The 18321-nt window shown below is 45.1% G+C and overlaps 1 protein-coding gene across 1 annotated transcript in view; it reads left to right on the top strand.

Moving 5' to 3' along the window:
• The window catches only part of TFCP2L1 (transcription factor CP2 like 1), an 88301-nt gene that overhangs the window by 46401 nt on the left and 23579 nt on the right, over positions 1-18321 (top strand). Inside the window, exons 4-8 of the mRNA XM_049889061.1 lie at positions 824-929; positions 1822-1928; positions 2975-3127; positions 8007-8117; positions 10776-10867. Coding sequence (XP_049745018.1) covers positions 824-929; positions 1822-1928; positions 2975-3127; positions 8007-8117; positions 10776-10867 — 569 coding nt within the window. The remainder of the gene's footprint in view (positions 1-823; positions 930-1821; positions 1929-2974; positions 3128-8006; positions 8118-10775; positions 10868-18321) is intronic.

Genomic DNA, 18321 nt, shown 5'->3' with positions numbered 1-18321 from the left:
AGACTACAGAGGAAGAAGTGGTGTTCAACTTGGACTTCATGGATGCAATGCAGTCCTGTGCTCTGGGGACAGGTTGTCAGAGTTGAGAGCCAGCATGGTTTGTGCTGATGGAATGGGCTCTGGATTGGAAGGACTCAGATCCAAGTCCTGGCTTTGTCATTTACTGAATTCCCGAGCTCTACTTCGCTCGTCTGTACCAAGGGATTCACAAATATGAAATGTATTTAAAGTAGTTAGTAATCGTCCCAGGTATCTAGTGCTGCTCTAACGGAAGCACCAAAAGTGGGTGGCTTTAAAGAATGGAAATTTATTTTCTTATAGCTCAGGTGGCTTGAAGTCCGAAACCAGGTCATTGGTTCTAGGGGGACAGGTCTGTTTCCGCTTACGAAGCCCCGGCATTCCTCGGCTTCTTGGCAATCTTCACGTGGCATCTGTCTTCCCTGTTTGTGTTGTCTGGTCACTGTGTCTTTGCTGCTCCTTATAACTCAGAAGTGATTCAGTTTAGGACACACCCTACACTGAGATAGCCTCATGAACATAACAAAGAAGCCACCTTTCCATAAAGGACTGCACCCACAGGCATAGGGGTTAGGTTTCCAACACATATTTTGAGGGGATACAGTTTAACCCATAACAGTAGTCCTCATTATTACCGTTGCTGCTGTTATGAGCATTATTGGGGTTCTGAGGAAGATATAGTACTGCGGGAACCCAAGGAGGAGGGGCCTCGAAGGTAGGGAGGGCTTGCCCTGGCTGGGGGAGGAAGTGAGGCTCCTGGGCAGTCCTCACCTACCTCCCTGCTCTCCCTTACCCCCCACCCCAGAGCATCATCCGGGTGGTGTTCCATGACCGCCGGCTGCAGTACATGGAGCACCAGCAGTTGGAGGGCTGGCGCTGGAGCCGCCCAGGGGACCGCATCCTGGACATCGGTGAGTTGCCTGGCCAGGTGGGGCATGAGGTGCCCAAAGTCACGCAAGGCCCTTCTTGGACACCATCTGTACCCATGCCTGGCTGGGATCTTTAGTGCCCCCCACCCTGTGCAGTGGTGGTGGGAGCTTGCAGAGTGAAGATGCCACCTGGGCTTGCCTCATGGAGACCCCTTTTCACGGGAGAAGAAAGGCCTGCTGTTGGGGTGTCAGGGAAGGATTTGCACAAGAAGCATGCCTTAGAGGATTTTGATAAGTGATGAAGGGGGAGGCGGGCATCACAGAGATGGGAAATGAAAATGGAATTTTGGGATTTGGGTCCATAGTCCTTCAAGCACAACTCTTGGGATCAGATAGGTGTTGGAATTCAGAAGTTAGAATGATAATGAGGGTGGGGTGGGGGTACATATACCCATAGGAGGAGCCCTGGTGGCACGATGGTTAAGCACTTGGCTGCTAATCGAAAGGTTGGCAGTTCTAACTTACCAGCAGCTCCATGGGTGAAGACACCTGGCGATTCGCTCCCATAAACAGTACGTAAAGAGGAATACCTATGGGGACATTCTACTCTGTCCTATAGGGTTGCTATGAGTAGGAATCAACTCTGTGGTACACGACAACATACCCCTAGCGTCATGTATTCAATAGACCATCAAACAGTCATATTTCTGTGGCAAGGCGAAATGACTGTTCATACCAAATGGGATAAAAACCACAAACAGCTTCATGTTAGCTTAAGTCAGGCTTTTTGCCAAATGACTATACACAACTTTTGAATCCTGAGCTTTTGGCATTTCAAATTGTGGTTAAGGAATTTGCACATGTAATGAGGGTCCTTCCTGACTACCTGGAGTGGCTGACGATTGCACTTTTATGTGTGTGTATGTGTGTACAGATATTCCACTGTCTGTTGGTATCTTGGACCCCAGGGCCAGCCCGACACAGCTGAATGCAGTTGAGTTTTTGTGGGACCCTTCAAAGCGAGCTTCTGCATTCATTCAGGTGAGTGGAAGGGGACTTTACCCTCTGTGGGGAAGCCAGGGCTTTGGGTTTATTTTGCATCTCCTCAAAACCAACCTATCTGGGTAGGGGGCTGGTGGCCTCCTGTCCCCTGTTCCAGGGAAGGAAATTGAAGGAGAGAGAGAAAGTCTGAGTGTGGCTCAGACCCATGGTGCTGGTTGGCTGCTAGGGAAAAGGACTTGGAATGTTTTAGAATTCCAAGTCTGCTTGGATTTTGCTTATAGAATACATATGCTTTTTAAAAACAGGCACTTGGTAGCACAAATAATTGGAAAGTAAAACATTTTTTCATAGTAGTTTCTGGTCTGTAATGATCAACACTAGTTTTGGGCACCAGGTTTGTATCCAGCCTTGTGCTAGATGCTGTGATAGACAGAGCTGGCGAAGGACCTGGCTGTGATGTTGTGGCTTTAGATGGACCCCAGTTCTCTCACTTCTGTGTGTCTTTGAGCCAGTTCCTTCACATCTTTGAACATTTCCCCTCTGCCAGTGGTATTATTTTCTACAGAACCTATCATAGGGATTTGTTATGAAGACTAAATCGAATAATGAATTAAAGCCATCAATGTGGCCCCTGACCCACTGTAATTACTCTGTAGACGCTTGCTGTCGTCAGTGTTACATCACGAGCCTTCTGTGTAACAGACATACAGAAATGGTTCTAGTCTTGTGGTTACTCTTCTAGCCTGCCTAAAGTAACCTGGACACAGGCCCATAGAGAGACTAAGGGCTGAGCTGTGTCCCTGCTTGGATGTGTGTGAGTCACCCAGGGAGAGAGAGGTCTCAGGGCGAGGGGCGAGGGTGGGCCTCATTGGGTCAGTCAGGGTCTCTGAAGTAAAGGGACAAAGGTGCAGGCAGGGTACGGGCCATCAGCTTGATGGAGGGGACGGAGGTGGGGAGAGTTGGGAGGCTGAGGCAAGTCTGCACCTTGTGAGGCAGGGATGGAGACCTCCGTCTGGAGAGAGACACCGAGCCCACACTCCCCCCACCTGTTACCCTTGCTACCTGCCCGATGTCTCCCCTTCCAGGTGCACTGCATCAGCACAGAATTCACCCCAAGGAAGCACGGGGGTGAGAAGGGTGTGCCCTTCCGGGTGCAGATTGATACGTTTAAGCAGAATGAAAATGGAGAATACACCGAGCACTTGCACTCTGCCAGCTGCCAGATCAAGGTGTTCAAGGTAGGACAACCTCTTCACGTGCTCCTTCCAGCCCTGCGATCCCATCTGTTGATACTTCCTGCCTGTGCTTACCTCGTGGCTGGACTCTTTTCAGCCTGGACCCCTGGATGAGGATGGGCTGCAGGGTCCTGGGGTGATGGCCTTTGCCCCTTTGTAGATATTCTTTTAGGTGTGGCATCTACTCAGCCTTCACCGGAAATGTCAGGGTCTCTGGATGTAGTAGTGCTCGGCTCAATTTACAATGGTTTGCGCATTTTTAGATTTTGGTCCTCCCAAGTACTTTCTAGTTGCCCATAGGTACTCACATTAAGGATCCCCTAAGAATCAAATCAAGAGACTCCTCCTGGGGCCCTGGCTATATAGCTTCATGTTTAAGGCCTGACGCCATTTTTCTTTCTGCAGTGGCTTCCTGCTGGGGATAAAGACATTTTCTCCTCTTTCCCTTTCTTGCCTAACCCTGTAGTCGCCCATCACTGTTTTCCATCTCATCAGCCTGGACTGTTTCCTGGAGATGGCAGCTGTGATCCAGTTCCTAGTCCAGTGTGGCCTCGGGCAGAGAGAGGGTTGCTGCTGGCCTCGTTCTCGGGTGTGAGGGTGGGGGCCTGAGCAGGCCTGCGGCTCTGCTGTAGCTCTATTGCCAGCAGGCTGGACCTGCCTGGTGGCCTGTGGAGGAGAGGGTGTGGACTGCCTGCTGGCAGGAGTTGCCTGAGTAACTAGCCCCCAGTACCTTCCTGGCCTCCCCTTTGCTACATTCAGGAACAAGTCCATCTGCTGGGGCTGGACATCCAAGAGTGAGTCTTTTCAGACAGGGCTTGTTAGAGAGAAAACCACATCAGTGTGGACCTTCTGGAGGTGAGAGATGTGGAAATATGCACAGGTAGACCGCCATCCTGGTGGCTGATATTTCCTAACCAGACTGGAAGCCCCGGAGGTGGGCTATGACGTCTGACTCCTTGTAGCATCTTCAGAGCCTGGTAGAGAGTAGGCACAGTGAATTGTGGAACATGCCACTCACAGCAGAAGTAGGGCGAACCAAGGAAGAGGTCACATAACCAGGTTGGCAGCTCTGCCCCGAATGGCAGGAACTGGCTGCCTAAGAATTGTGGGCATGGGACTCACAGCCGGGCTCCATGGAGTGGAACGCACGACCATTTAGTGGTGTTCGCCCAGGTGAGGGAGGGAGAATAGGTGGTGGTGGTTGTTAGCTGCCATCAGGTTGGCCCCTGACTCATGATGACCCAGGCACGATGAGATCAGACCCAGTTGGCTGATTTTTTGGAAGTAGATCTCCAGGCCTTTCTTCTTAATCTATCTTAGTCTGGAAGCTCTGCTGAAACCTGTATAACATCATACAACACACAAGCCTCCACTGACAGAGAGGTGGTGGCTACACGTGAGGAACATTGGCTGGGAATTGAACCCAGGTCTCCCACGTGGAAGACAAGAACTCTCCTCTGAACCACCAGTGCCCCCGAAGTTGTGGTAAGAACATATTTTTGTCTCTTGCCAGAGCAGTGAGAGCCTTCAGAAACCTGCTGCAGGATATGAAGCACTGACATCACCCTCCATGGGAAGTAGCATGTCTCCCCTCTATTAATTTCCTTTTGCTGCTGTGACAAATTACGAAAAATTTAGTGGCTTAAAGGAACACACATTTATTATCTCACAATTCTGGAAGTCGGAAGTCCAAAATAGGTCCCACTGAGCTAAAACCAAGGCATTGGCAGGGCTGCATTCCTTCCAGAGGCCCCATTTCCTTGCCTTTTCTGGCTCCTGGAGGCTGCCTGCACTCCTTGGCACATGGCCCCTTCCTCCATCTTCAAAGCCAGCAGTGTAGCATCTTCAAATCTTTGTCTGACTCTGACTTTCTGCCTCCTGCTTACACATATAAGGACCCTTGTGATTACATTAGGCTTGCCTGAATAATCCAGGGTAACCTCCCTATCTCAAGGGCGGGTGATTAGCAACCTTAATTCCATCTGTAGCCTTAACTCCCATTTTCCATGTAACCTAATATAGTCACAGGTTTTGGGGAGTAGGATGAGGCCATCTCTGTTGTTGTACCCACCACATCCATCAGTGCAGTGTGTATTCAGCTTCTGGTTATTGCCCGTTCTGGGATCTTAGGATCCTGGTCCACTGTGACATGTCTGCAGCTGCGCTGCCAGTGGTCTTGCCTGTTTCTGTGGTTCCCATGTTTCTTGGTCATACATTGTCCCATGACAGACGCATACCCATGGAACCGTGACAGCCACATTCTGCCCTCAGGCTGCGGCTCACCTCCTAATCTAGTATACCCCGGGGGTCAGACACCATGCTGCACAGAGGAACAATGTGGAGCCTATGCCCTCATGCAGTACCCAGCCCTTCCCGTGGCCCCTGCTCACTCTCCTTTCTATACCCAAGTCAGAGGCTCAGTAGTGAGGGGACACTGACGGCCATGCCCACTAGGCTTCTCACTCACACACCAGACATTATTCTGGGAGCTGGGCTGCAAGCTGCCTGCTGTGAGTTTCCTGAGGATGGCTTGGGCTTCTCTTGCAGGGAGGTTAGGAGCCCCAGGTCACCTGAAACTAGCTTTGGAAGATGCCTGAGGAGGTGTGCCCACCCCGTCCACCGTTCCATTCACAGAACCATTTGAGACGGGGGGTGAACAAGTGCCAAGTGCCAGGCAGAGGAAAGCCAAACATTGAGTCATTCCTCCCACCTCAGGTCACCCCATCACTAGAAGCACCCTGGAGCTCTGTGGGGTGCCTGAGTCTCTGAGGGGCAGGAGACCTGGAGGGACAGTGTCCCTCTTGGGACAGCCAGCTCCTGCAGGCTCACTGGGGCTGAGTGCCCTGTACCCTGTGCATGCCTGGCCATAGTCTGGCATGGTCCTCCTGTACCCTGTGGCTTCTGGGCTGGAAGGAAGGGCCTCCCTGTGAGGGACAGGGGCTTGGAGGTGGAGCGGGGAGGCCAGGTATCATGGGTTTGGCTGCAGCATGCCTGGGCTCCTGCTGCCTTCCACCTAGACTCACACATTAGACACTGGTTCTGCCATTCATGACCTGGTCTGAGCCCTGTGTGCCTGCCTCTGTCTGTGATTGAGGGTGGGCATTACCCTCAGAGCTATTTCTCCAAAAGCCCTTGAGCAGGAGCCAAAAGCTGTAGGGTGAGGAAGGCATGTGCGGGGATGAAAATCCTCAAACGTCCTGTGGTGTGAAGATACAATGAAGAAAAAGCCATTGAACTTGAGGACTGACTTGCTTTTCATTCACTGCCTACCATGTGTGTAGCCTACTTCATACACAGTAAAACAGCTCAGTTCTCGGGGTGCTCTGAGTCTTTGTTGCAATTTGCCAACTAGGCCATGGATTCATGAACGGTACATGCACAAGAGTTGGTAGTCCAGGGATGTCAGAAAAGTCCCTGTTGGTGGCCCAGCTGGGTCAGCCTGGTCGTGGGCGTGCTTCTGGGTGCTCTCACTTGAACCCTTGCCAGTACTTCCTTACTCTCTGTTATTTTTTTTTTCTTGCCCCCCTTTTTTTTTTTAAATTGTGAAATACATATAATGAAGTTTGCCATTTTAACTCCTTTTAAGTGTACAATTCAGTGATAAAAATTACATTCACCATGGTTGCCTCCATCACCCTATCCATTTCCAAAAGTCTCCCATCACCCTTAACAGAAACTCAGTGCCCCTGTGCAGTAACTTCTCCTCCAGCTGCTGGTAACCACTGATAGACTTTGGTCTCTGCATTTGCCAATTCTAGGTACTTCATGTAAGTGGGATCATCTAATATTTGTCCTTTCATGTCTGATGTATCACTCAGCATGTTTTCAATGTACATTCATGTCGTAGCATGCATCAGGACGTTCATGTCTCTTTATAGCTGAGTAGTATCCCGTTGTATGTATGTGCTGTATTTGGTTTATCCATTCATCTGTTGATGGACACTTGGTTGTTTCCAACTTTTGGTGACAGTGAATAGTGCTACAGTGAACGCTGGTGTACTTACTCTCTGATCTTGAAGCTCATTTCAGCCTCACTGTCCTAAAGGTCTGGACACCCTTTATAAGTCCCTGGGGTTTGCAAGGCGGCCAGGACTGGCAGCCTGTGCCCTCCATGATATAGCCATGGTGGGTCCATGTGAGTGATGGCCATGTCAGGATGAAGACCTACCCTGCATGTGCCGTGTAAACTGAAGCTTGGCAGAGTTCTAGGAGCTAGAGGTGTGGCAGCCTTCATCATGTCTCCAGGATTTCATAGCCTACAAGGGTAGACCAAAAGCTGACCAGTGGCCCCTAGTAGTCCTTCATTGCGTTTACTGTCTGTGAGTCACCCAAGGATGCATTGGGATTTGCCATGGCTCCTGAAGACTCCAGAGTCCTGGCGATACAGTGGCTAACTACTTGGCTGCTAACCGAAAGGCCAGTGGTTTGAACCCATCAGCTACTCTATGGGAGGAAGATGGGGTAGTCTGCTTCTGTAAAGATTTACAGCCTTAGAAACCCTATGGGGCAGTTCTACTCAGTCCTATAGAATTTCTATGAGTTGGAATCGATGCCATGGCAACAGATTTACGGGTCTTAAAGGTTCCTTTCTGTAAGCAAGTGGCCATTGGGAAAGGTTTTTTCCAAGCATTACCCCATAAGCAGCTGAGTGAATAGGACCTAGTAGAGCTTCCAAGGGAAGAGTGTTCTCGGAACATGTGTCTGAGGCTGGGAGATGAGAGAGATGCTGTCTAGTCTGTGAGGTTCTGCCTGGGGTTCCGGAGCTCTAGAGAGAGAGGAGGTCCTGCAGGCAGTGGAGCCATTGCTCGGCATTGAGTCTTCCTTCAGCAGCCCACCTTTGCCTACTCTGGACTAATTGTACCTCTGTGCTCTGCAATTGCAGCCAAAGGGAGCCGACCGGAAACAGAAAACTGACCGGGAGAAGATGGAGAAAAGAACCGCCCAAGAGAAGGAGAAATACCAGCCGTCCTATGAAACCACCATCCTCACAGAGGTAAGTGGCTGGACTGTTGTGATAGAGCCCCAATGCCCTTTTGTGAGGAGCTAGGCATTGCAGTTGGTTGAGATTGTTGTGAAATTGGTCAGTACTTCTCTTCTGAGCTCCAATTAAATTGTGGTGTGTTCCCTGTGTCTGGAGCCTATGTTCATCTTATGAGGCCCAGTGGCTGGGGAGGTGCTTCAGAAATCATTTCTAGCTCTCTGCTGTGTTCAAATGCACTTTTAAAAATTAGGTTGATTTTTGTATTTTTGAATAGGTAATGTATTCACATGGTTAAAATTAGAAAAAGTACAGGGGTGTATTCCAAAAAGCATCCTTCCCACTGCTGTCCCCGGCCACTCGGTCTCTCTCCCCAGGGGCAGCCCACATCTCTAAGTTCCTGTGTTCTATCTGATCTTTCTGTGCACATAGAGCCAGCTCGTACATGTGTGTGCTGCACACCTGCTCTTCTGCACCAGTAACACACTTGACCACGGTGTCCTGCAGCTTGCGTTTCTCCATTTAACACACACCGTGGAGCCCACTCCCTATCGGTCCACCAAGAGCTTTCTGGGTCTTTATCTAGCTGTGCAGCTTTGGTTGTACACACGGCCTGTGGGTGAGCACTGGGTTGTTTCCAGCATCTTGCCATTGCAGGCAGTGCTGCAGTGAATAACCTTGTGTGCGTGAGATTCCGCTCGTAGGTAAGAATATATGCAGGATTCGGTTCTAGAAGTAGGGTCAGAGGGCATGTGCACTTATCTTGTTTCTTCGATAGCTGTTAGATTTCTCTTAAACCTGGCCCCTCCACCAGCCTGCTCCAACCATCTGTACAACTTCTGAGATGCCCCATGTCACAGGCTCCTCTTTTCCTGTCACAGGTCACAGCCAGCGCCTCCTCTTTTGCTAGGCCCTATTTTTTTCAAACAAAATTTTCCCAACTGTGTTTTGCAGTCAGGCCAACTAATAGGTGTTAGTGTTTGTTCGGCGAATAACTTGACTTACTCAGAAGGAGGCCCTCCAAGAGTGTGGGGGTTAAGGTTAAGGGTAAGGCCCGGGCACAGAGTGTCTTAAGAGAACAGTGGCCTGTCCTTGCTGACGAGCTGTGTATACACACATGTGTTGGTGTGTGTGAGTGTGTGCATATGTGTGTGTATACATATACATGTGTGCGTACATGTGAGTGTGTAATGAGCCACATGCAGAAGAGTATTTGCAGTATTTTTTTTATAGTATAAAAGCTACTTTTGTGGGCAGACAGATGTGCACTGCATTTTACCTGACTCTAAGGATGCCAGTGGCCAGAGAGACCAGGTGTGGGAAGAGCCTTCCCCTAGTCTTGGCCACGGCGCGAGACCTTTAATTGCTGGGCAGGTAGAGGGGCACCAGGATGTGAGGCCTGTGTTTTCTGAGTTAGACGTCAGACCAGCTTCTCCCCATGCCTGTCCCCACACTTTCTTCTTTCCACACCTTTGCTTGTGCTGGAGACCCTGCTTGGAGTGCTTCCACTCCCATCACCCTCCACCCCACCCCCACCTTTCCATTTGGCTGAGTCTCACGCCCTCCTATCCTCAGACTCCCCCCTGAGGTCCTGGTACACCTCACGTGATGCCCTGGTGACTGTGTGGTGCAGTTGGTGGAAATCCCCGCCTGGCCAGTGACCTTGTCTGAAGTCAGGTGGGAAGTGATGGCGTATGAAGCTCCCACCTCTGTGAGCTCATCAGCACTGACAAATTCCAGCCCACGCTTGCAGCAGAGTTGAATATTTACCAGCCCTGTGCTTAGGTGGGTGATAGTAAATCTTCAGGAATGTTTCAAATTGAAACTCTCCAAGGAGGCAGCACTGCAGGGAAGGGCAGAGAGAAATTCTTCATCATAGACTTCTCTCAATAGGCAAAACCTGGGTGTCTGTGGCTTTCTTTGGGAGACTCCCACATGTGTTCATTTTTTGACTTCTGTACAAGAAGTTTCTAGAGGACAAAGATCACATCTTAGGTGTTACTGTGTCTCCTGTAGCTCCTAGCAGAATGTTCTAAATTAATAAATAAGTGTGGGATTGTGCTGAAGAGGAGCTGCTCATGGTGACTGTGTGAGGTGCCTTTTCTGTCTGCCGAGGCTCCTGTCAGCATTTGGACGCTATTAGAGAAGCCCAGGTTGTATTTGAAAAAAACACACCTTTTCATAGCATATTTTACTGAGTATTTTTTGTTTGGAAGTTGTTCATGGTCCTTGCTCTCAGTACCATGTATTTACACACATTTGTCTATTTGTCTGTACCAAGAAAGCCAAGCTTCTCAGCAACTGCCCTGTTTTGTTTTTAACTCTCTTCTCTTGTGGACCCAGGAATCTTGTGACTGATGATGGTTTGGTTTGACTCTCAGGAGACTCAGAGAAACACATCTCACACTTTACTTGTCCTGGGGAGGACTTACTGAACATTAGGTCTCTTCTCTACCATATCTGCTTTCGTCTGGGTGGCCTGAGTCCTCACCCTGGTTCGCTGTGGGCACTGGGTCAGTGTGGGTTGCGTGTCGAAGGGTCTGTGGTTTCTTGTTTTGGCGTCAATGGATGCTTGCCTGGGAGGGCCAGAGGAGCAGGCTCTTAGCCCTCTGCCTGGCCTCGGCAACGAGTCCCCGGGCCCTCCAGTCACTGCAGCCTGTGCTCTCTCCTCAGTGCTCTCCGTGGCCCGAGGTGGCCTACCAGGTGAACGGCGCCCCATCCCCAAGCTATAACGGCTCTCCAAACAGCTTCGGCCTTGGCGAAGGGTATGTTCAACCTTTCTCCCCTTGGATCCCCTGGGATACTGACGGTGGCAGGTTCCCTTCCTGACTTTCCTCTGTATCTTCCTTTCTGTAGCTTGGCATTACTTTGGGCTTCAGGGAGCTAACTGGTGTTGCAGTAACAACCATTCCTAGCATTTTTTTCCCCTAAATTTTATTTATTTTGTTGTTGTTGTTTTTGAGAACATATATAACAAAACATACTAATTCAACAGTTTCTACATGTACTATTTAGTGACATTGATTACGTTCTTCAAGTTGTGCAGCCATTCTCATCTGCCTTTTGTGAGTTGCTCCCCCCTCATTAACATAAACTCACTGCCCCCTAAGGTTCCTATCTAAACTTTTGAGTTGCTGTTGTCAATTTGATCCCATATAGATAGTTCTAAAAAGAACATAATGCTGAAGGCATTCTTTACAGGTGAAACTAAACTATTGCTTAGTTTTAAGAAGACTTCAGGGGATAGTTTTGGTTTGAAGCTTAAAGATTATCTCAGGGTAATAATTTTGGGGGTTCATCTAGCCTCAATGACTCCAGAAAATCCAGGGTCTGTAATAATTTCAAATTCTGTTCTGCATTTGCCCCCTTTTGATCAGGATTTGTCCATAGAATCTTTGATCAAAATGATAAGCAATGGTAGCTGGGCACCATTCACTTCTTCTGGTCCCATAGCAAAGGAGGCAGTTGTTGAAGAAGACAGTTGTCACACATCCCATTACCTCCTCCTATTCCTGAGTCTCCTTCCTCTGTTGCTCCAGGTAAATAGAGACTAAATGTTGTGCCTTAGATGGCCCCTTGCAAGATTTTCTGACACCAGGCAATGTGGAACAAACTAGGAGGTAGAACAGAAGCACTAAACACGTTATTAGGCTGATTAACTGGGATGTCCCATGAAACCATGATCTTAAACCACCAAACCAAGGAACCAAATCCCATGAGGTGGTTGGTTATACATAAGCAGCCTCAGCGCTACTCTTTTTTTTTTTTTTTGGTCATTGTTGCCAATACAACTTTTTACAAGTATACAACTTATTGACAGCGTTACAATAATCAGCTGTGCAACCCCACCCTTAATCAATGCCGGTTTTCCATCACCCTTAACTAACCCCGCTTCTTTCCCTCTCTCCCACCCCTGGTAACCACTAATAAACTTTGGCCTCTATACATTTGTCTTATCTTTTTATGTAAGTGAGGTCATACAATATTTGTCCTTTTGTGATTGACTTATTTCGCTTAGCTTAATATCTTCAGTTCCAACCATACTGTAACGTGTATCAAGACTTCATTTCTCCTGCTGTCTGAGTAGTATTCCATTGTATGTATGTACCACTTTTGTTTATCCATCCATCTGTTGATGAGCATTTAGGTGGTTTCAACCTTTGGCTATTGTAAATAGTGCTGCAGTAAACATTGCTGTATAGGCCTCTTTTTGAGTCTCTGCTTTTGAGTTTTGGGTATATACCTAGGAGTGGAATTGCTGGGTCATATGGTAGTTGTATTTTCAATCGCATCATATGCATGTGAAAGCCAGACAATGAATAAGGAAGACCAAAGAAGAATTGATGTCTTTGAATTGTGGTGTTGGTGAAAGAATATTGAATATACCATGGACTGCCAAAAGAACAAACAAATCTGTCTTGGAAGAAGTAAAACCAGAATGCTCCTTAGAAGCAAGGATGGCAAGACTGCATCTTACATACTTTGGACATGTTGTCAGGAGGGATCAGGCCCTGGAGAAGGACATGATGCTTGGTAAAGTACAGGGCCAGCAGAAAAAAGGAAGACCCTCAACGAGGTGGATTGACACGGTGACTGCAACAATGGGCTCAAGCATAACAGTGATTGTAAGGATGGCACTGGACTGGGCAGTGTTTCGTTCAGTTGTACATAGGGTCACCGTGGGTCGGAACTGACTTGATGGCACCTAACAACAATAACATGGTAGTTGTATTTTTAGTCTTTTGTTTTCCACAGTGGCTGTACCATTTTACATTCCCACCAGCAATGGATAAGTGTTCCAATTTCCCCACATTTTTTCACCAATATTTTTTTTTTTTATTTTAGATCTTAGCTATCTTAACCCATTGCCGTTGAGTCAGTTCTGACTCAGCGACCCTCTAGGGCAAAGTAGAACTGCCCCTTAGGGTTTCCAAGGAGCAGCTGATGGATTTGAACTGCCAACCTTTTGGTTAGCAGCCATGCTCTTAACCAATTGGCCATCAGGGCTCCTTTAGCCATCCTAGTGAAATGGTGGGAAACCTGGTGGTGTAGTGGTTAAGAGCTTATGGCTGCTAACCAAAAGACTGGCAGTTTGAATCCACTAGGCACTCCTTGGAAACGCTATGGGGCAGTTCTACTCTGTCCTGTAGGGTTGCTATGAGTCGGAATCGACTTGATGGCAATGGGTTTGGTTTTTTTGTTTTTGTTTATTTAGTGAAATGGTATCTCATTATGGTTTTGATTTACATCTCTTTCATGATTAATGATGCTGAACATCTTTTCATGTGTTTGGTGGCCATTTGAATGTCCTCTTTAGTGCAATGTCTATTCAAGTCCTTTGCCCATTCTATGATTGGGTTGTTTGTCTTTTTGTTGTTAGGTTGTTGAAGTTTTATATGTATTTTAGTTATTAGGTTCTTGTTGGATATATCGTTTCTGAGGATATTTTCCCAGTTGGTGGCTTGTCTCCAAACTTTTTTTGGTAAGGTATTTTAATGAACAAAATTTTAAATTTTTATGTGGTCCCATTTGTTTATTTTATCTTCTGCTGTTTGTACTTTTGTTATTATATTAGGTAATCCATTGTTGAAACCTAAGCCTGGCAGCGTTGCCCCTGCTTGTTCTTCTAATAATTTAATGGTCTTACTTTGCACGTTTTGAATTTGTTTTGTGTATGGTGTGAGGCGCAGACACTGTTTAATTTTTCTGCATGTGGAAATCTAATTTTCCCAGCACCATTTATTGAAGACTCTTCTTTCCTCATTAAATGGAATTACCACCTTGTCAAAAATCAGTTGACCATAGATGTGTGGGTTTATTTCTGGACTCTCAATTTTATTCCATTGGTTTATATGTCTGTTGTTATACTATTACCATCCTATTTTGATTACTGTACCTATATGGTATGTTTTAAAATCAGGAAGTGTGAGTCCTACTTTGTTGTTCTCTTTTTTCAACATTGCTTTAGCCATTTGGGGCCTCTTGTCGTTCTATATAAAGTTGAGAATTGTTTTTTTTATTTCTGTAAAGAAGGATGTTTGAAATTTTGATATTGCATTGAATCTATAGATTGCTTTGGTTAGTATTGACATCTTAATGATATTAAGTCTTCTAGTCCAAGATCATGGAACGTGTTTCCATTTATTTAAGTCTTCTTTAATCTCTTTCAGCAGTGTTTTATAATTTTCATTATATAAGTTCTTTATGTCCCTCTTTAGATGTATTCCTAGGTATTTTTTTTCTTAGATGCTCTTGTAAATGGGATCATTTCCCTAATTTCTTTTTCAGATTTCTCATTGCTAGTGTTTAAAAACGTGACTGATTTTTGTTTGTTGACTTTGTATCCTGCAGCTTTGCCAAATTCCTCTGTTAGCTCTAGAAGTTTTCTTATAGATTCTTTGAGATTTTCTATATGTAGGATCATATCATCTGCAAATAATTTTACTTCTTCTTTTCCAGTCTGGATACCTTTGATTTCTTTCTCTTTATTACTCTGGCTAGGGTTCTAATATAGTATTGAATAGAAGTGGGTGAGTGGGCACCCTTGTCTTGTTTCTGTTTTCAAGGGTGAAGCTCTCAGTTTTTCTCCATTAAGTGTGATGTTGGCTTTTCATATATACCCTGAATCATATAGATGAATTTCCCTTCTATTCCCTTCTTCTTTAGGGTTTTCATCAAGAAAGGGTGTTGGATTTTATCAACTGCTTTTTCTGCATCCGTAGAAATGATCATGTGATTCTTTTCCTTTGTTCTATTGATGGTAGTGTATTATGTTGATTGATTTTCTAATGTTGAACAATTCCTGCGTTCCTGGAATAAATCCCACTGGTCATGGTGTATGACTCTTACTATATTGTTGGAGTCTGTTCACTAGTATTTTGTTGAGAATTTTTGCATCTATATTCATAAGAGATAAAGGCCTGTAATTTTCTTTTCTTGTGATTTCTTTGTCTTGGTTGAGTATCAGGGTTATGTTTGCCTCATAGAATGAATTAGGAAGCATTCCTTCCTTCTTTCATTTGGAAGTATTTAAACAGTATTGGTGTCATTTCTTCTCTAATGTTTGGTAGAATTCCCCAGTGAAGCCATCAGGACTTTGTTTTGTTTTGGGAGGTTTTTGATCATTGATTCTATCTCTTCACTTGTTATGGGCCTGTTGAGACTTTCTATTTCCTTTTCATTCAGTTTGGGTAAGTTGTGTGATTCTAAGAATTTGTTCATTTCATCTAGGTTATCCAGTTTGTTGTCGTTTAGTTGTTCATAATATTCTGTCATAATTCTGTTTATTTCTATTGGGTCAGTTGTAATGTCTACACTTTTTTTTTTTTTTTTAATTGTGCTTTAAGCGAAAGTTTACAAATCAAGTCAGTCTCTCATTCAAAAATTTATATATACCTTTTTTTTTTTTTTTTGCTCTCCCCCTAATGAGACAGCGCGCTCCTTCTCTCCTGTATTTTCATGTCCCTTCAGCCAGCTTCTGTCCCCCTCTGCCTTCTCATCTCCCCACCAGACAGGAGCTGCCGACATAGTCTCATGTGTCTACTTGAGCCAAGAAGCTCACTCCTCACCAGTATCATTTTCTATCTTATAGTCCAGTCCAATCCCTGTCTGAAGAGTTGGCTTTGGGAATGGTTCCAGTCTTGGGCTAACAGAAGGTCTGGGGACCATGACCTCCAGAGTCCTTCTAGTCTCAGTCAGACCATTAAGTCTGGTCTTTTTATGAGAATTTGAGGTCTGTATCCCACTGCTCTCCTGCTCCACCAGGGATTTTCTGTCTTGTTCCCTGTGCAGGCAGTCATCAGTTGTAGCCGGGCAGCATCTAGTTCTTCTGGTCTCAGGCTGATATACTCTGATTTGTGTGACCCTTTCTGTCTCTTGGGCTCATAATTACCTTGTGCCTTTGGTGTTCTTCATTCTCCTTTGCTCCAGGTGGGTTGAGACCATTTGATGCATCTTAGATGACTGCTTGCTAACGTTTAAGACCCCAGACGCCACTCAACAAAGTGGGATGCAGAATGTTTTCTTAATAGATTTTATTATGCCAATTGACCTAGATGTTCCCTGAATCCCTGGTCCCCAGATCCCTGCCTCTGCTACTCTGCCCTTCGAAGCATTCAGTTTATTCAGGAAACTTCTTTGGTTTTGGTTTAGTCCATTTATGCTGACCTCTTGTAATATCCACTCTTTCATTTTCATTTTGTTATTTTTATCTTTTCTCTTCTTTGTCTTGCTAAAGGTTAGTCAATTTTATTGATCTTTTCAAAGAACCAACTCCTGGTTTTATTCATTCTCTCTATTTTTCTGTTTTCAATTTTATTTATTTCTGCTCTGACCTTTGTTATTTCCATTCTTCTGGTAGGCTTAGTTTGCTCTTCTCCTTCTAGTCTCTTTCTGTCAAGTTAGGCTATTAATTTGAGATCTTTCTTCTTTTTTTTATGTAGACATTTATTGCTATAAGTTCCTTTCTGAGTGTTACCTTTGCTGCATCCCATAAGTTTTAGTATGTGTGCTTTCGTTTTTATATGACTCTTAAGAAATTTCGTGATTTCTTCCTTGGCCCATTGGTAGTTTAATAGTGTGTTGTTTAATTTCCATATGTTTGTGTATTTTCTAAGTTTTTTTCTGTTACAAATTTCTACCTTCACTCCATTGTGGTCATAGAAAATACTCTGTATGATTTTAGTCTTTTTGAATTTATCAAGACTTGCTTTGAGAACTAAGATGTGGTCTATCCTGGCTAATGATCCATGTTCACTAGAGTAGAATGTAGATTGTGCTGTTTTGGGGTGGAGTGTTCTATATTTGCCTGCTAAGTCTAGTTGGTTTTATAGTGTCATTCAGGTCTCCTGATTCCTTGTTAATCTTCTTTCTGGATGTTCTGTCCAGTATTGATGTCTCCAACTATCACAGCAGTGCTATCTATTTCTCCCTTCAATTCTATCAGTGTTTGCTTTATATATTTAGGTGCCTCAATGTTAGGAGCATATAGATTTATGATTGTTAAATCTTATTGATTAATTGACCCTTTTATTACTATATAATATCCATCTTTATTTCTTCTGACAGATTTTGTCTTAAAGTCTGCTTTCTCTGATATTAAGAATTCCACACTGGGTCTCTTTTGGTTATTATTTGAATGGAATATTTTTGTCCATCTTTTCACTTTCAACCTATTTTGTCCTTGGGCTTAAGATGTGTCTCTTGTAAACAGTGTATAGTTGCATCATGTTTTTTTTTTTTTAATCCATTCTACCACTATCTGCCCTGTGATTGGAACATTTAGTCCATTTACATTCATTGCAAATACTGATAAGAAGTGATGTACTTCTGCCATTTTGTTATTGGTTTTTTGTGTGTCTTAAGCCTTTTTTGCCTTTTTCCTTTACTACTCCTTGCTTTTGTGTTTTGTTGATTTATTGTAGTGAGCCTTTTTGGTCTCCATCTCCTTTTCTTTTGTGTATGTTTTCTATATATTTCCTTAGTGGTTACCATGAATATTACATTTAAGAGCTTGTATTTGTCATATCGTAGGGTAAGTTGGTACCAACTTTACTTCAGTAACATGTAAGAAATTCTATGTCTATACCATTCCTCTCCCCACCCACCTTTGTTGTTGATGTCACTAATTAAACCAAAAAAACAAACCTGTTGCTGTCATATTGATTCCAACTAAGAATGACTCTGTAGGACCGAGTAGAACTGCACCATAGGGTTTCCAAGGAGCAGCTGGTGGATTTGAACTGCCCACCTTTTGGTTAGGAGCTGAGCTTTTAACCATTGTACCACCAGGGCTTACTAATTACACGTTTGTATTTCATGTGCCCTGTAACAAAATTTTATTCTTGCCTTTTATATATTTGTTATTAAAAAAACATGAAGGACAAAACATTGAGAATTATCAAGCATGAATACCTTATTACTAGCCCTTATACTTGTCCATGCATTTCCCTTTATTAGGGATCTTTCTTTTTATGTATAGCTTTGAATTACGTTCTAGTGTCCCTTCATTCCTAGCATTTGTATAGCTTTTGTGCTTGGAAACACTTCTATAAATATTGTCTTGTGGGCAGCAACTCAGAACCTGCTGCCCTGCCCCACCTGTTAAAAACAGGGCTGGTCTGAGGTGTGGTAGGACCACACCTGCCAGGCCTCCCCCAGGGCAGAATGGCCCTCCTGGACAGATGGGACCTTGGGAAACAGCTGTTTGGATGGCTGCAGC

Source organism: Elephas maximus, chromosome 6, assembly GCF_024166365.1.
Source record: "Elephas maximus indicus isolate mEleMax1 chromosome 6, mEleMax1 primary haplotype, whole genome shotgun sequence".
Lineage (NCBI taxonomy): Eukaryota > Metazoa > Chordata > Mammalia > Proboscidea > Elephantidae > Elephas > Elephas maximus.
The sequence above is the reverse complement of the archived record's forward strand: the minus strand, read 5'-3'. Positions and strand labels throughout refer to the sequence as shown.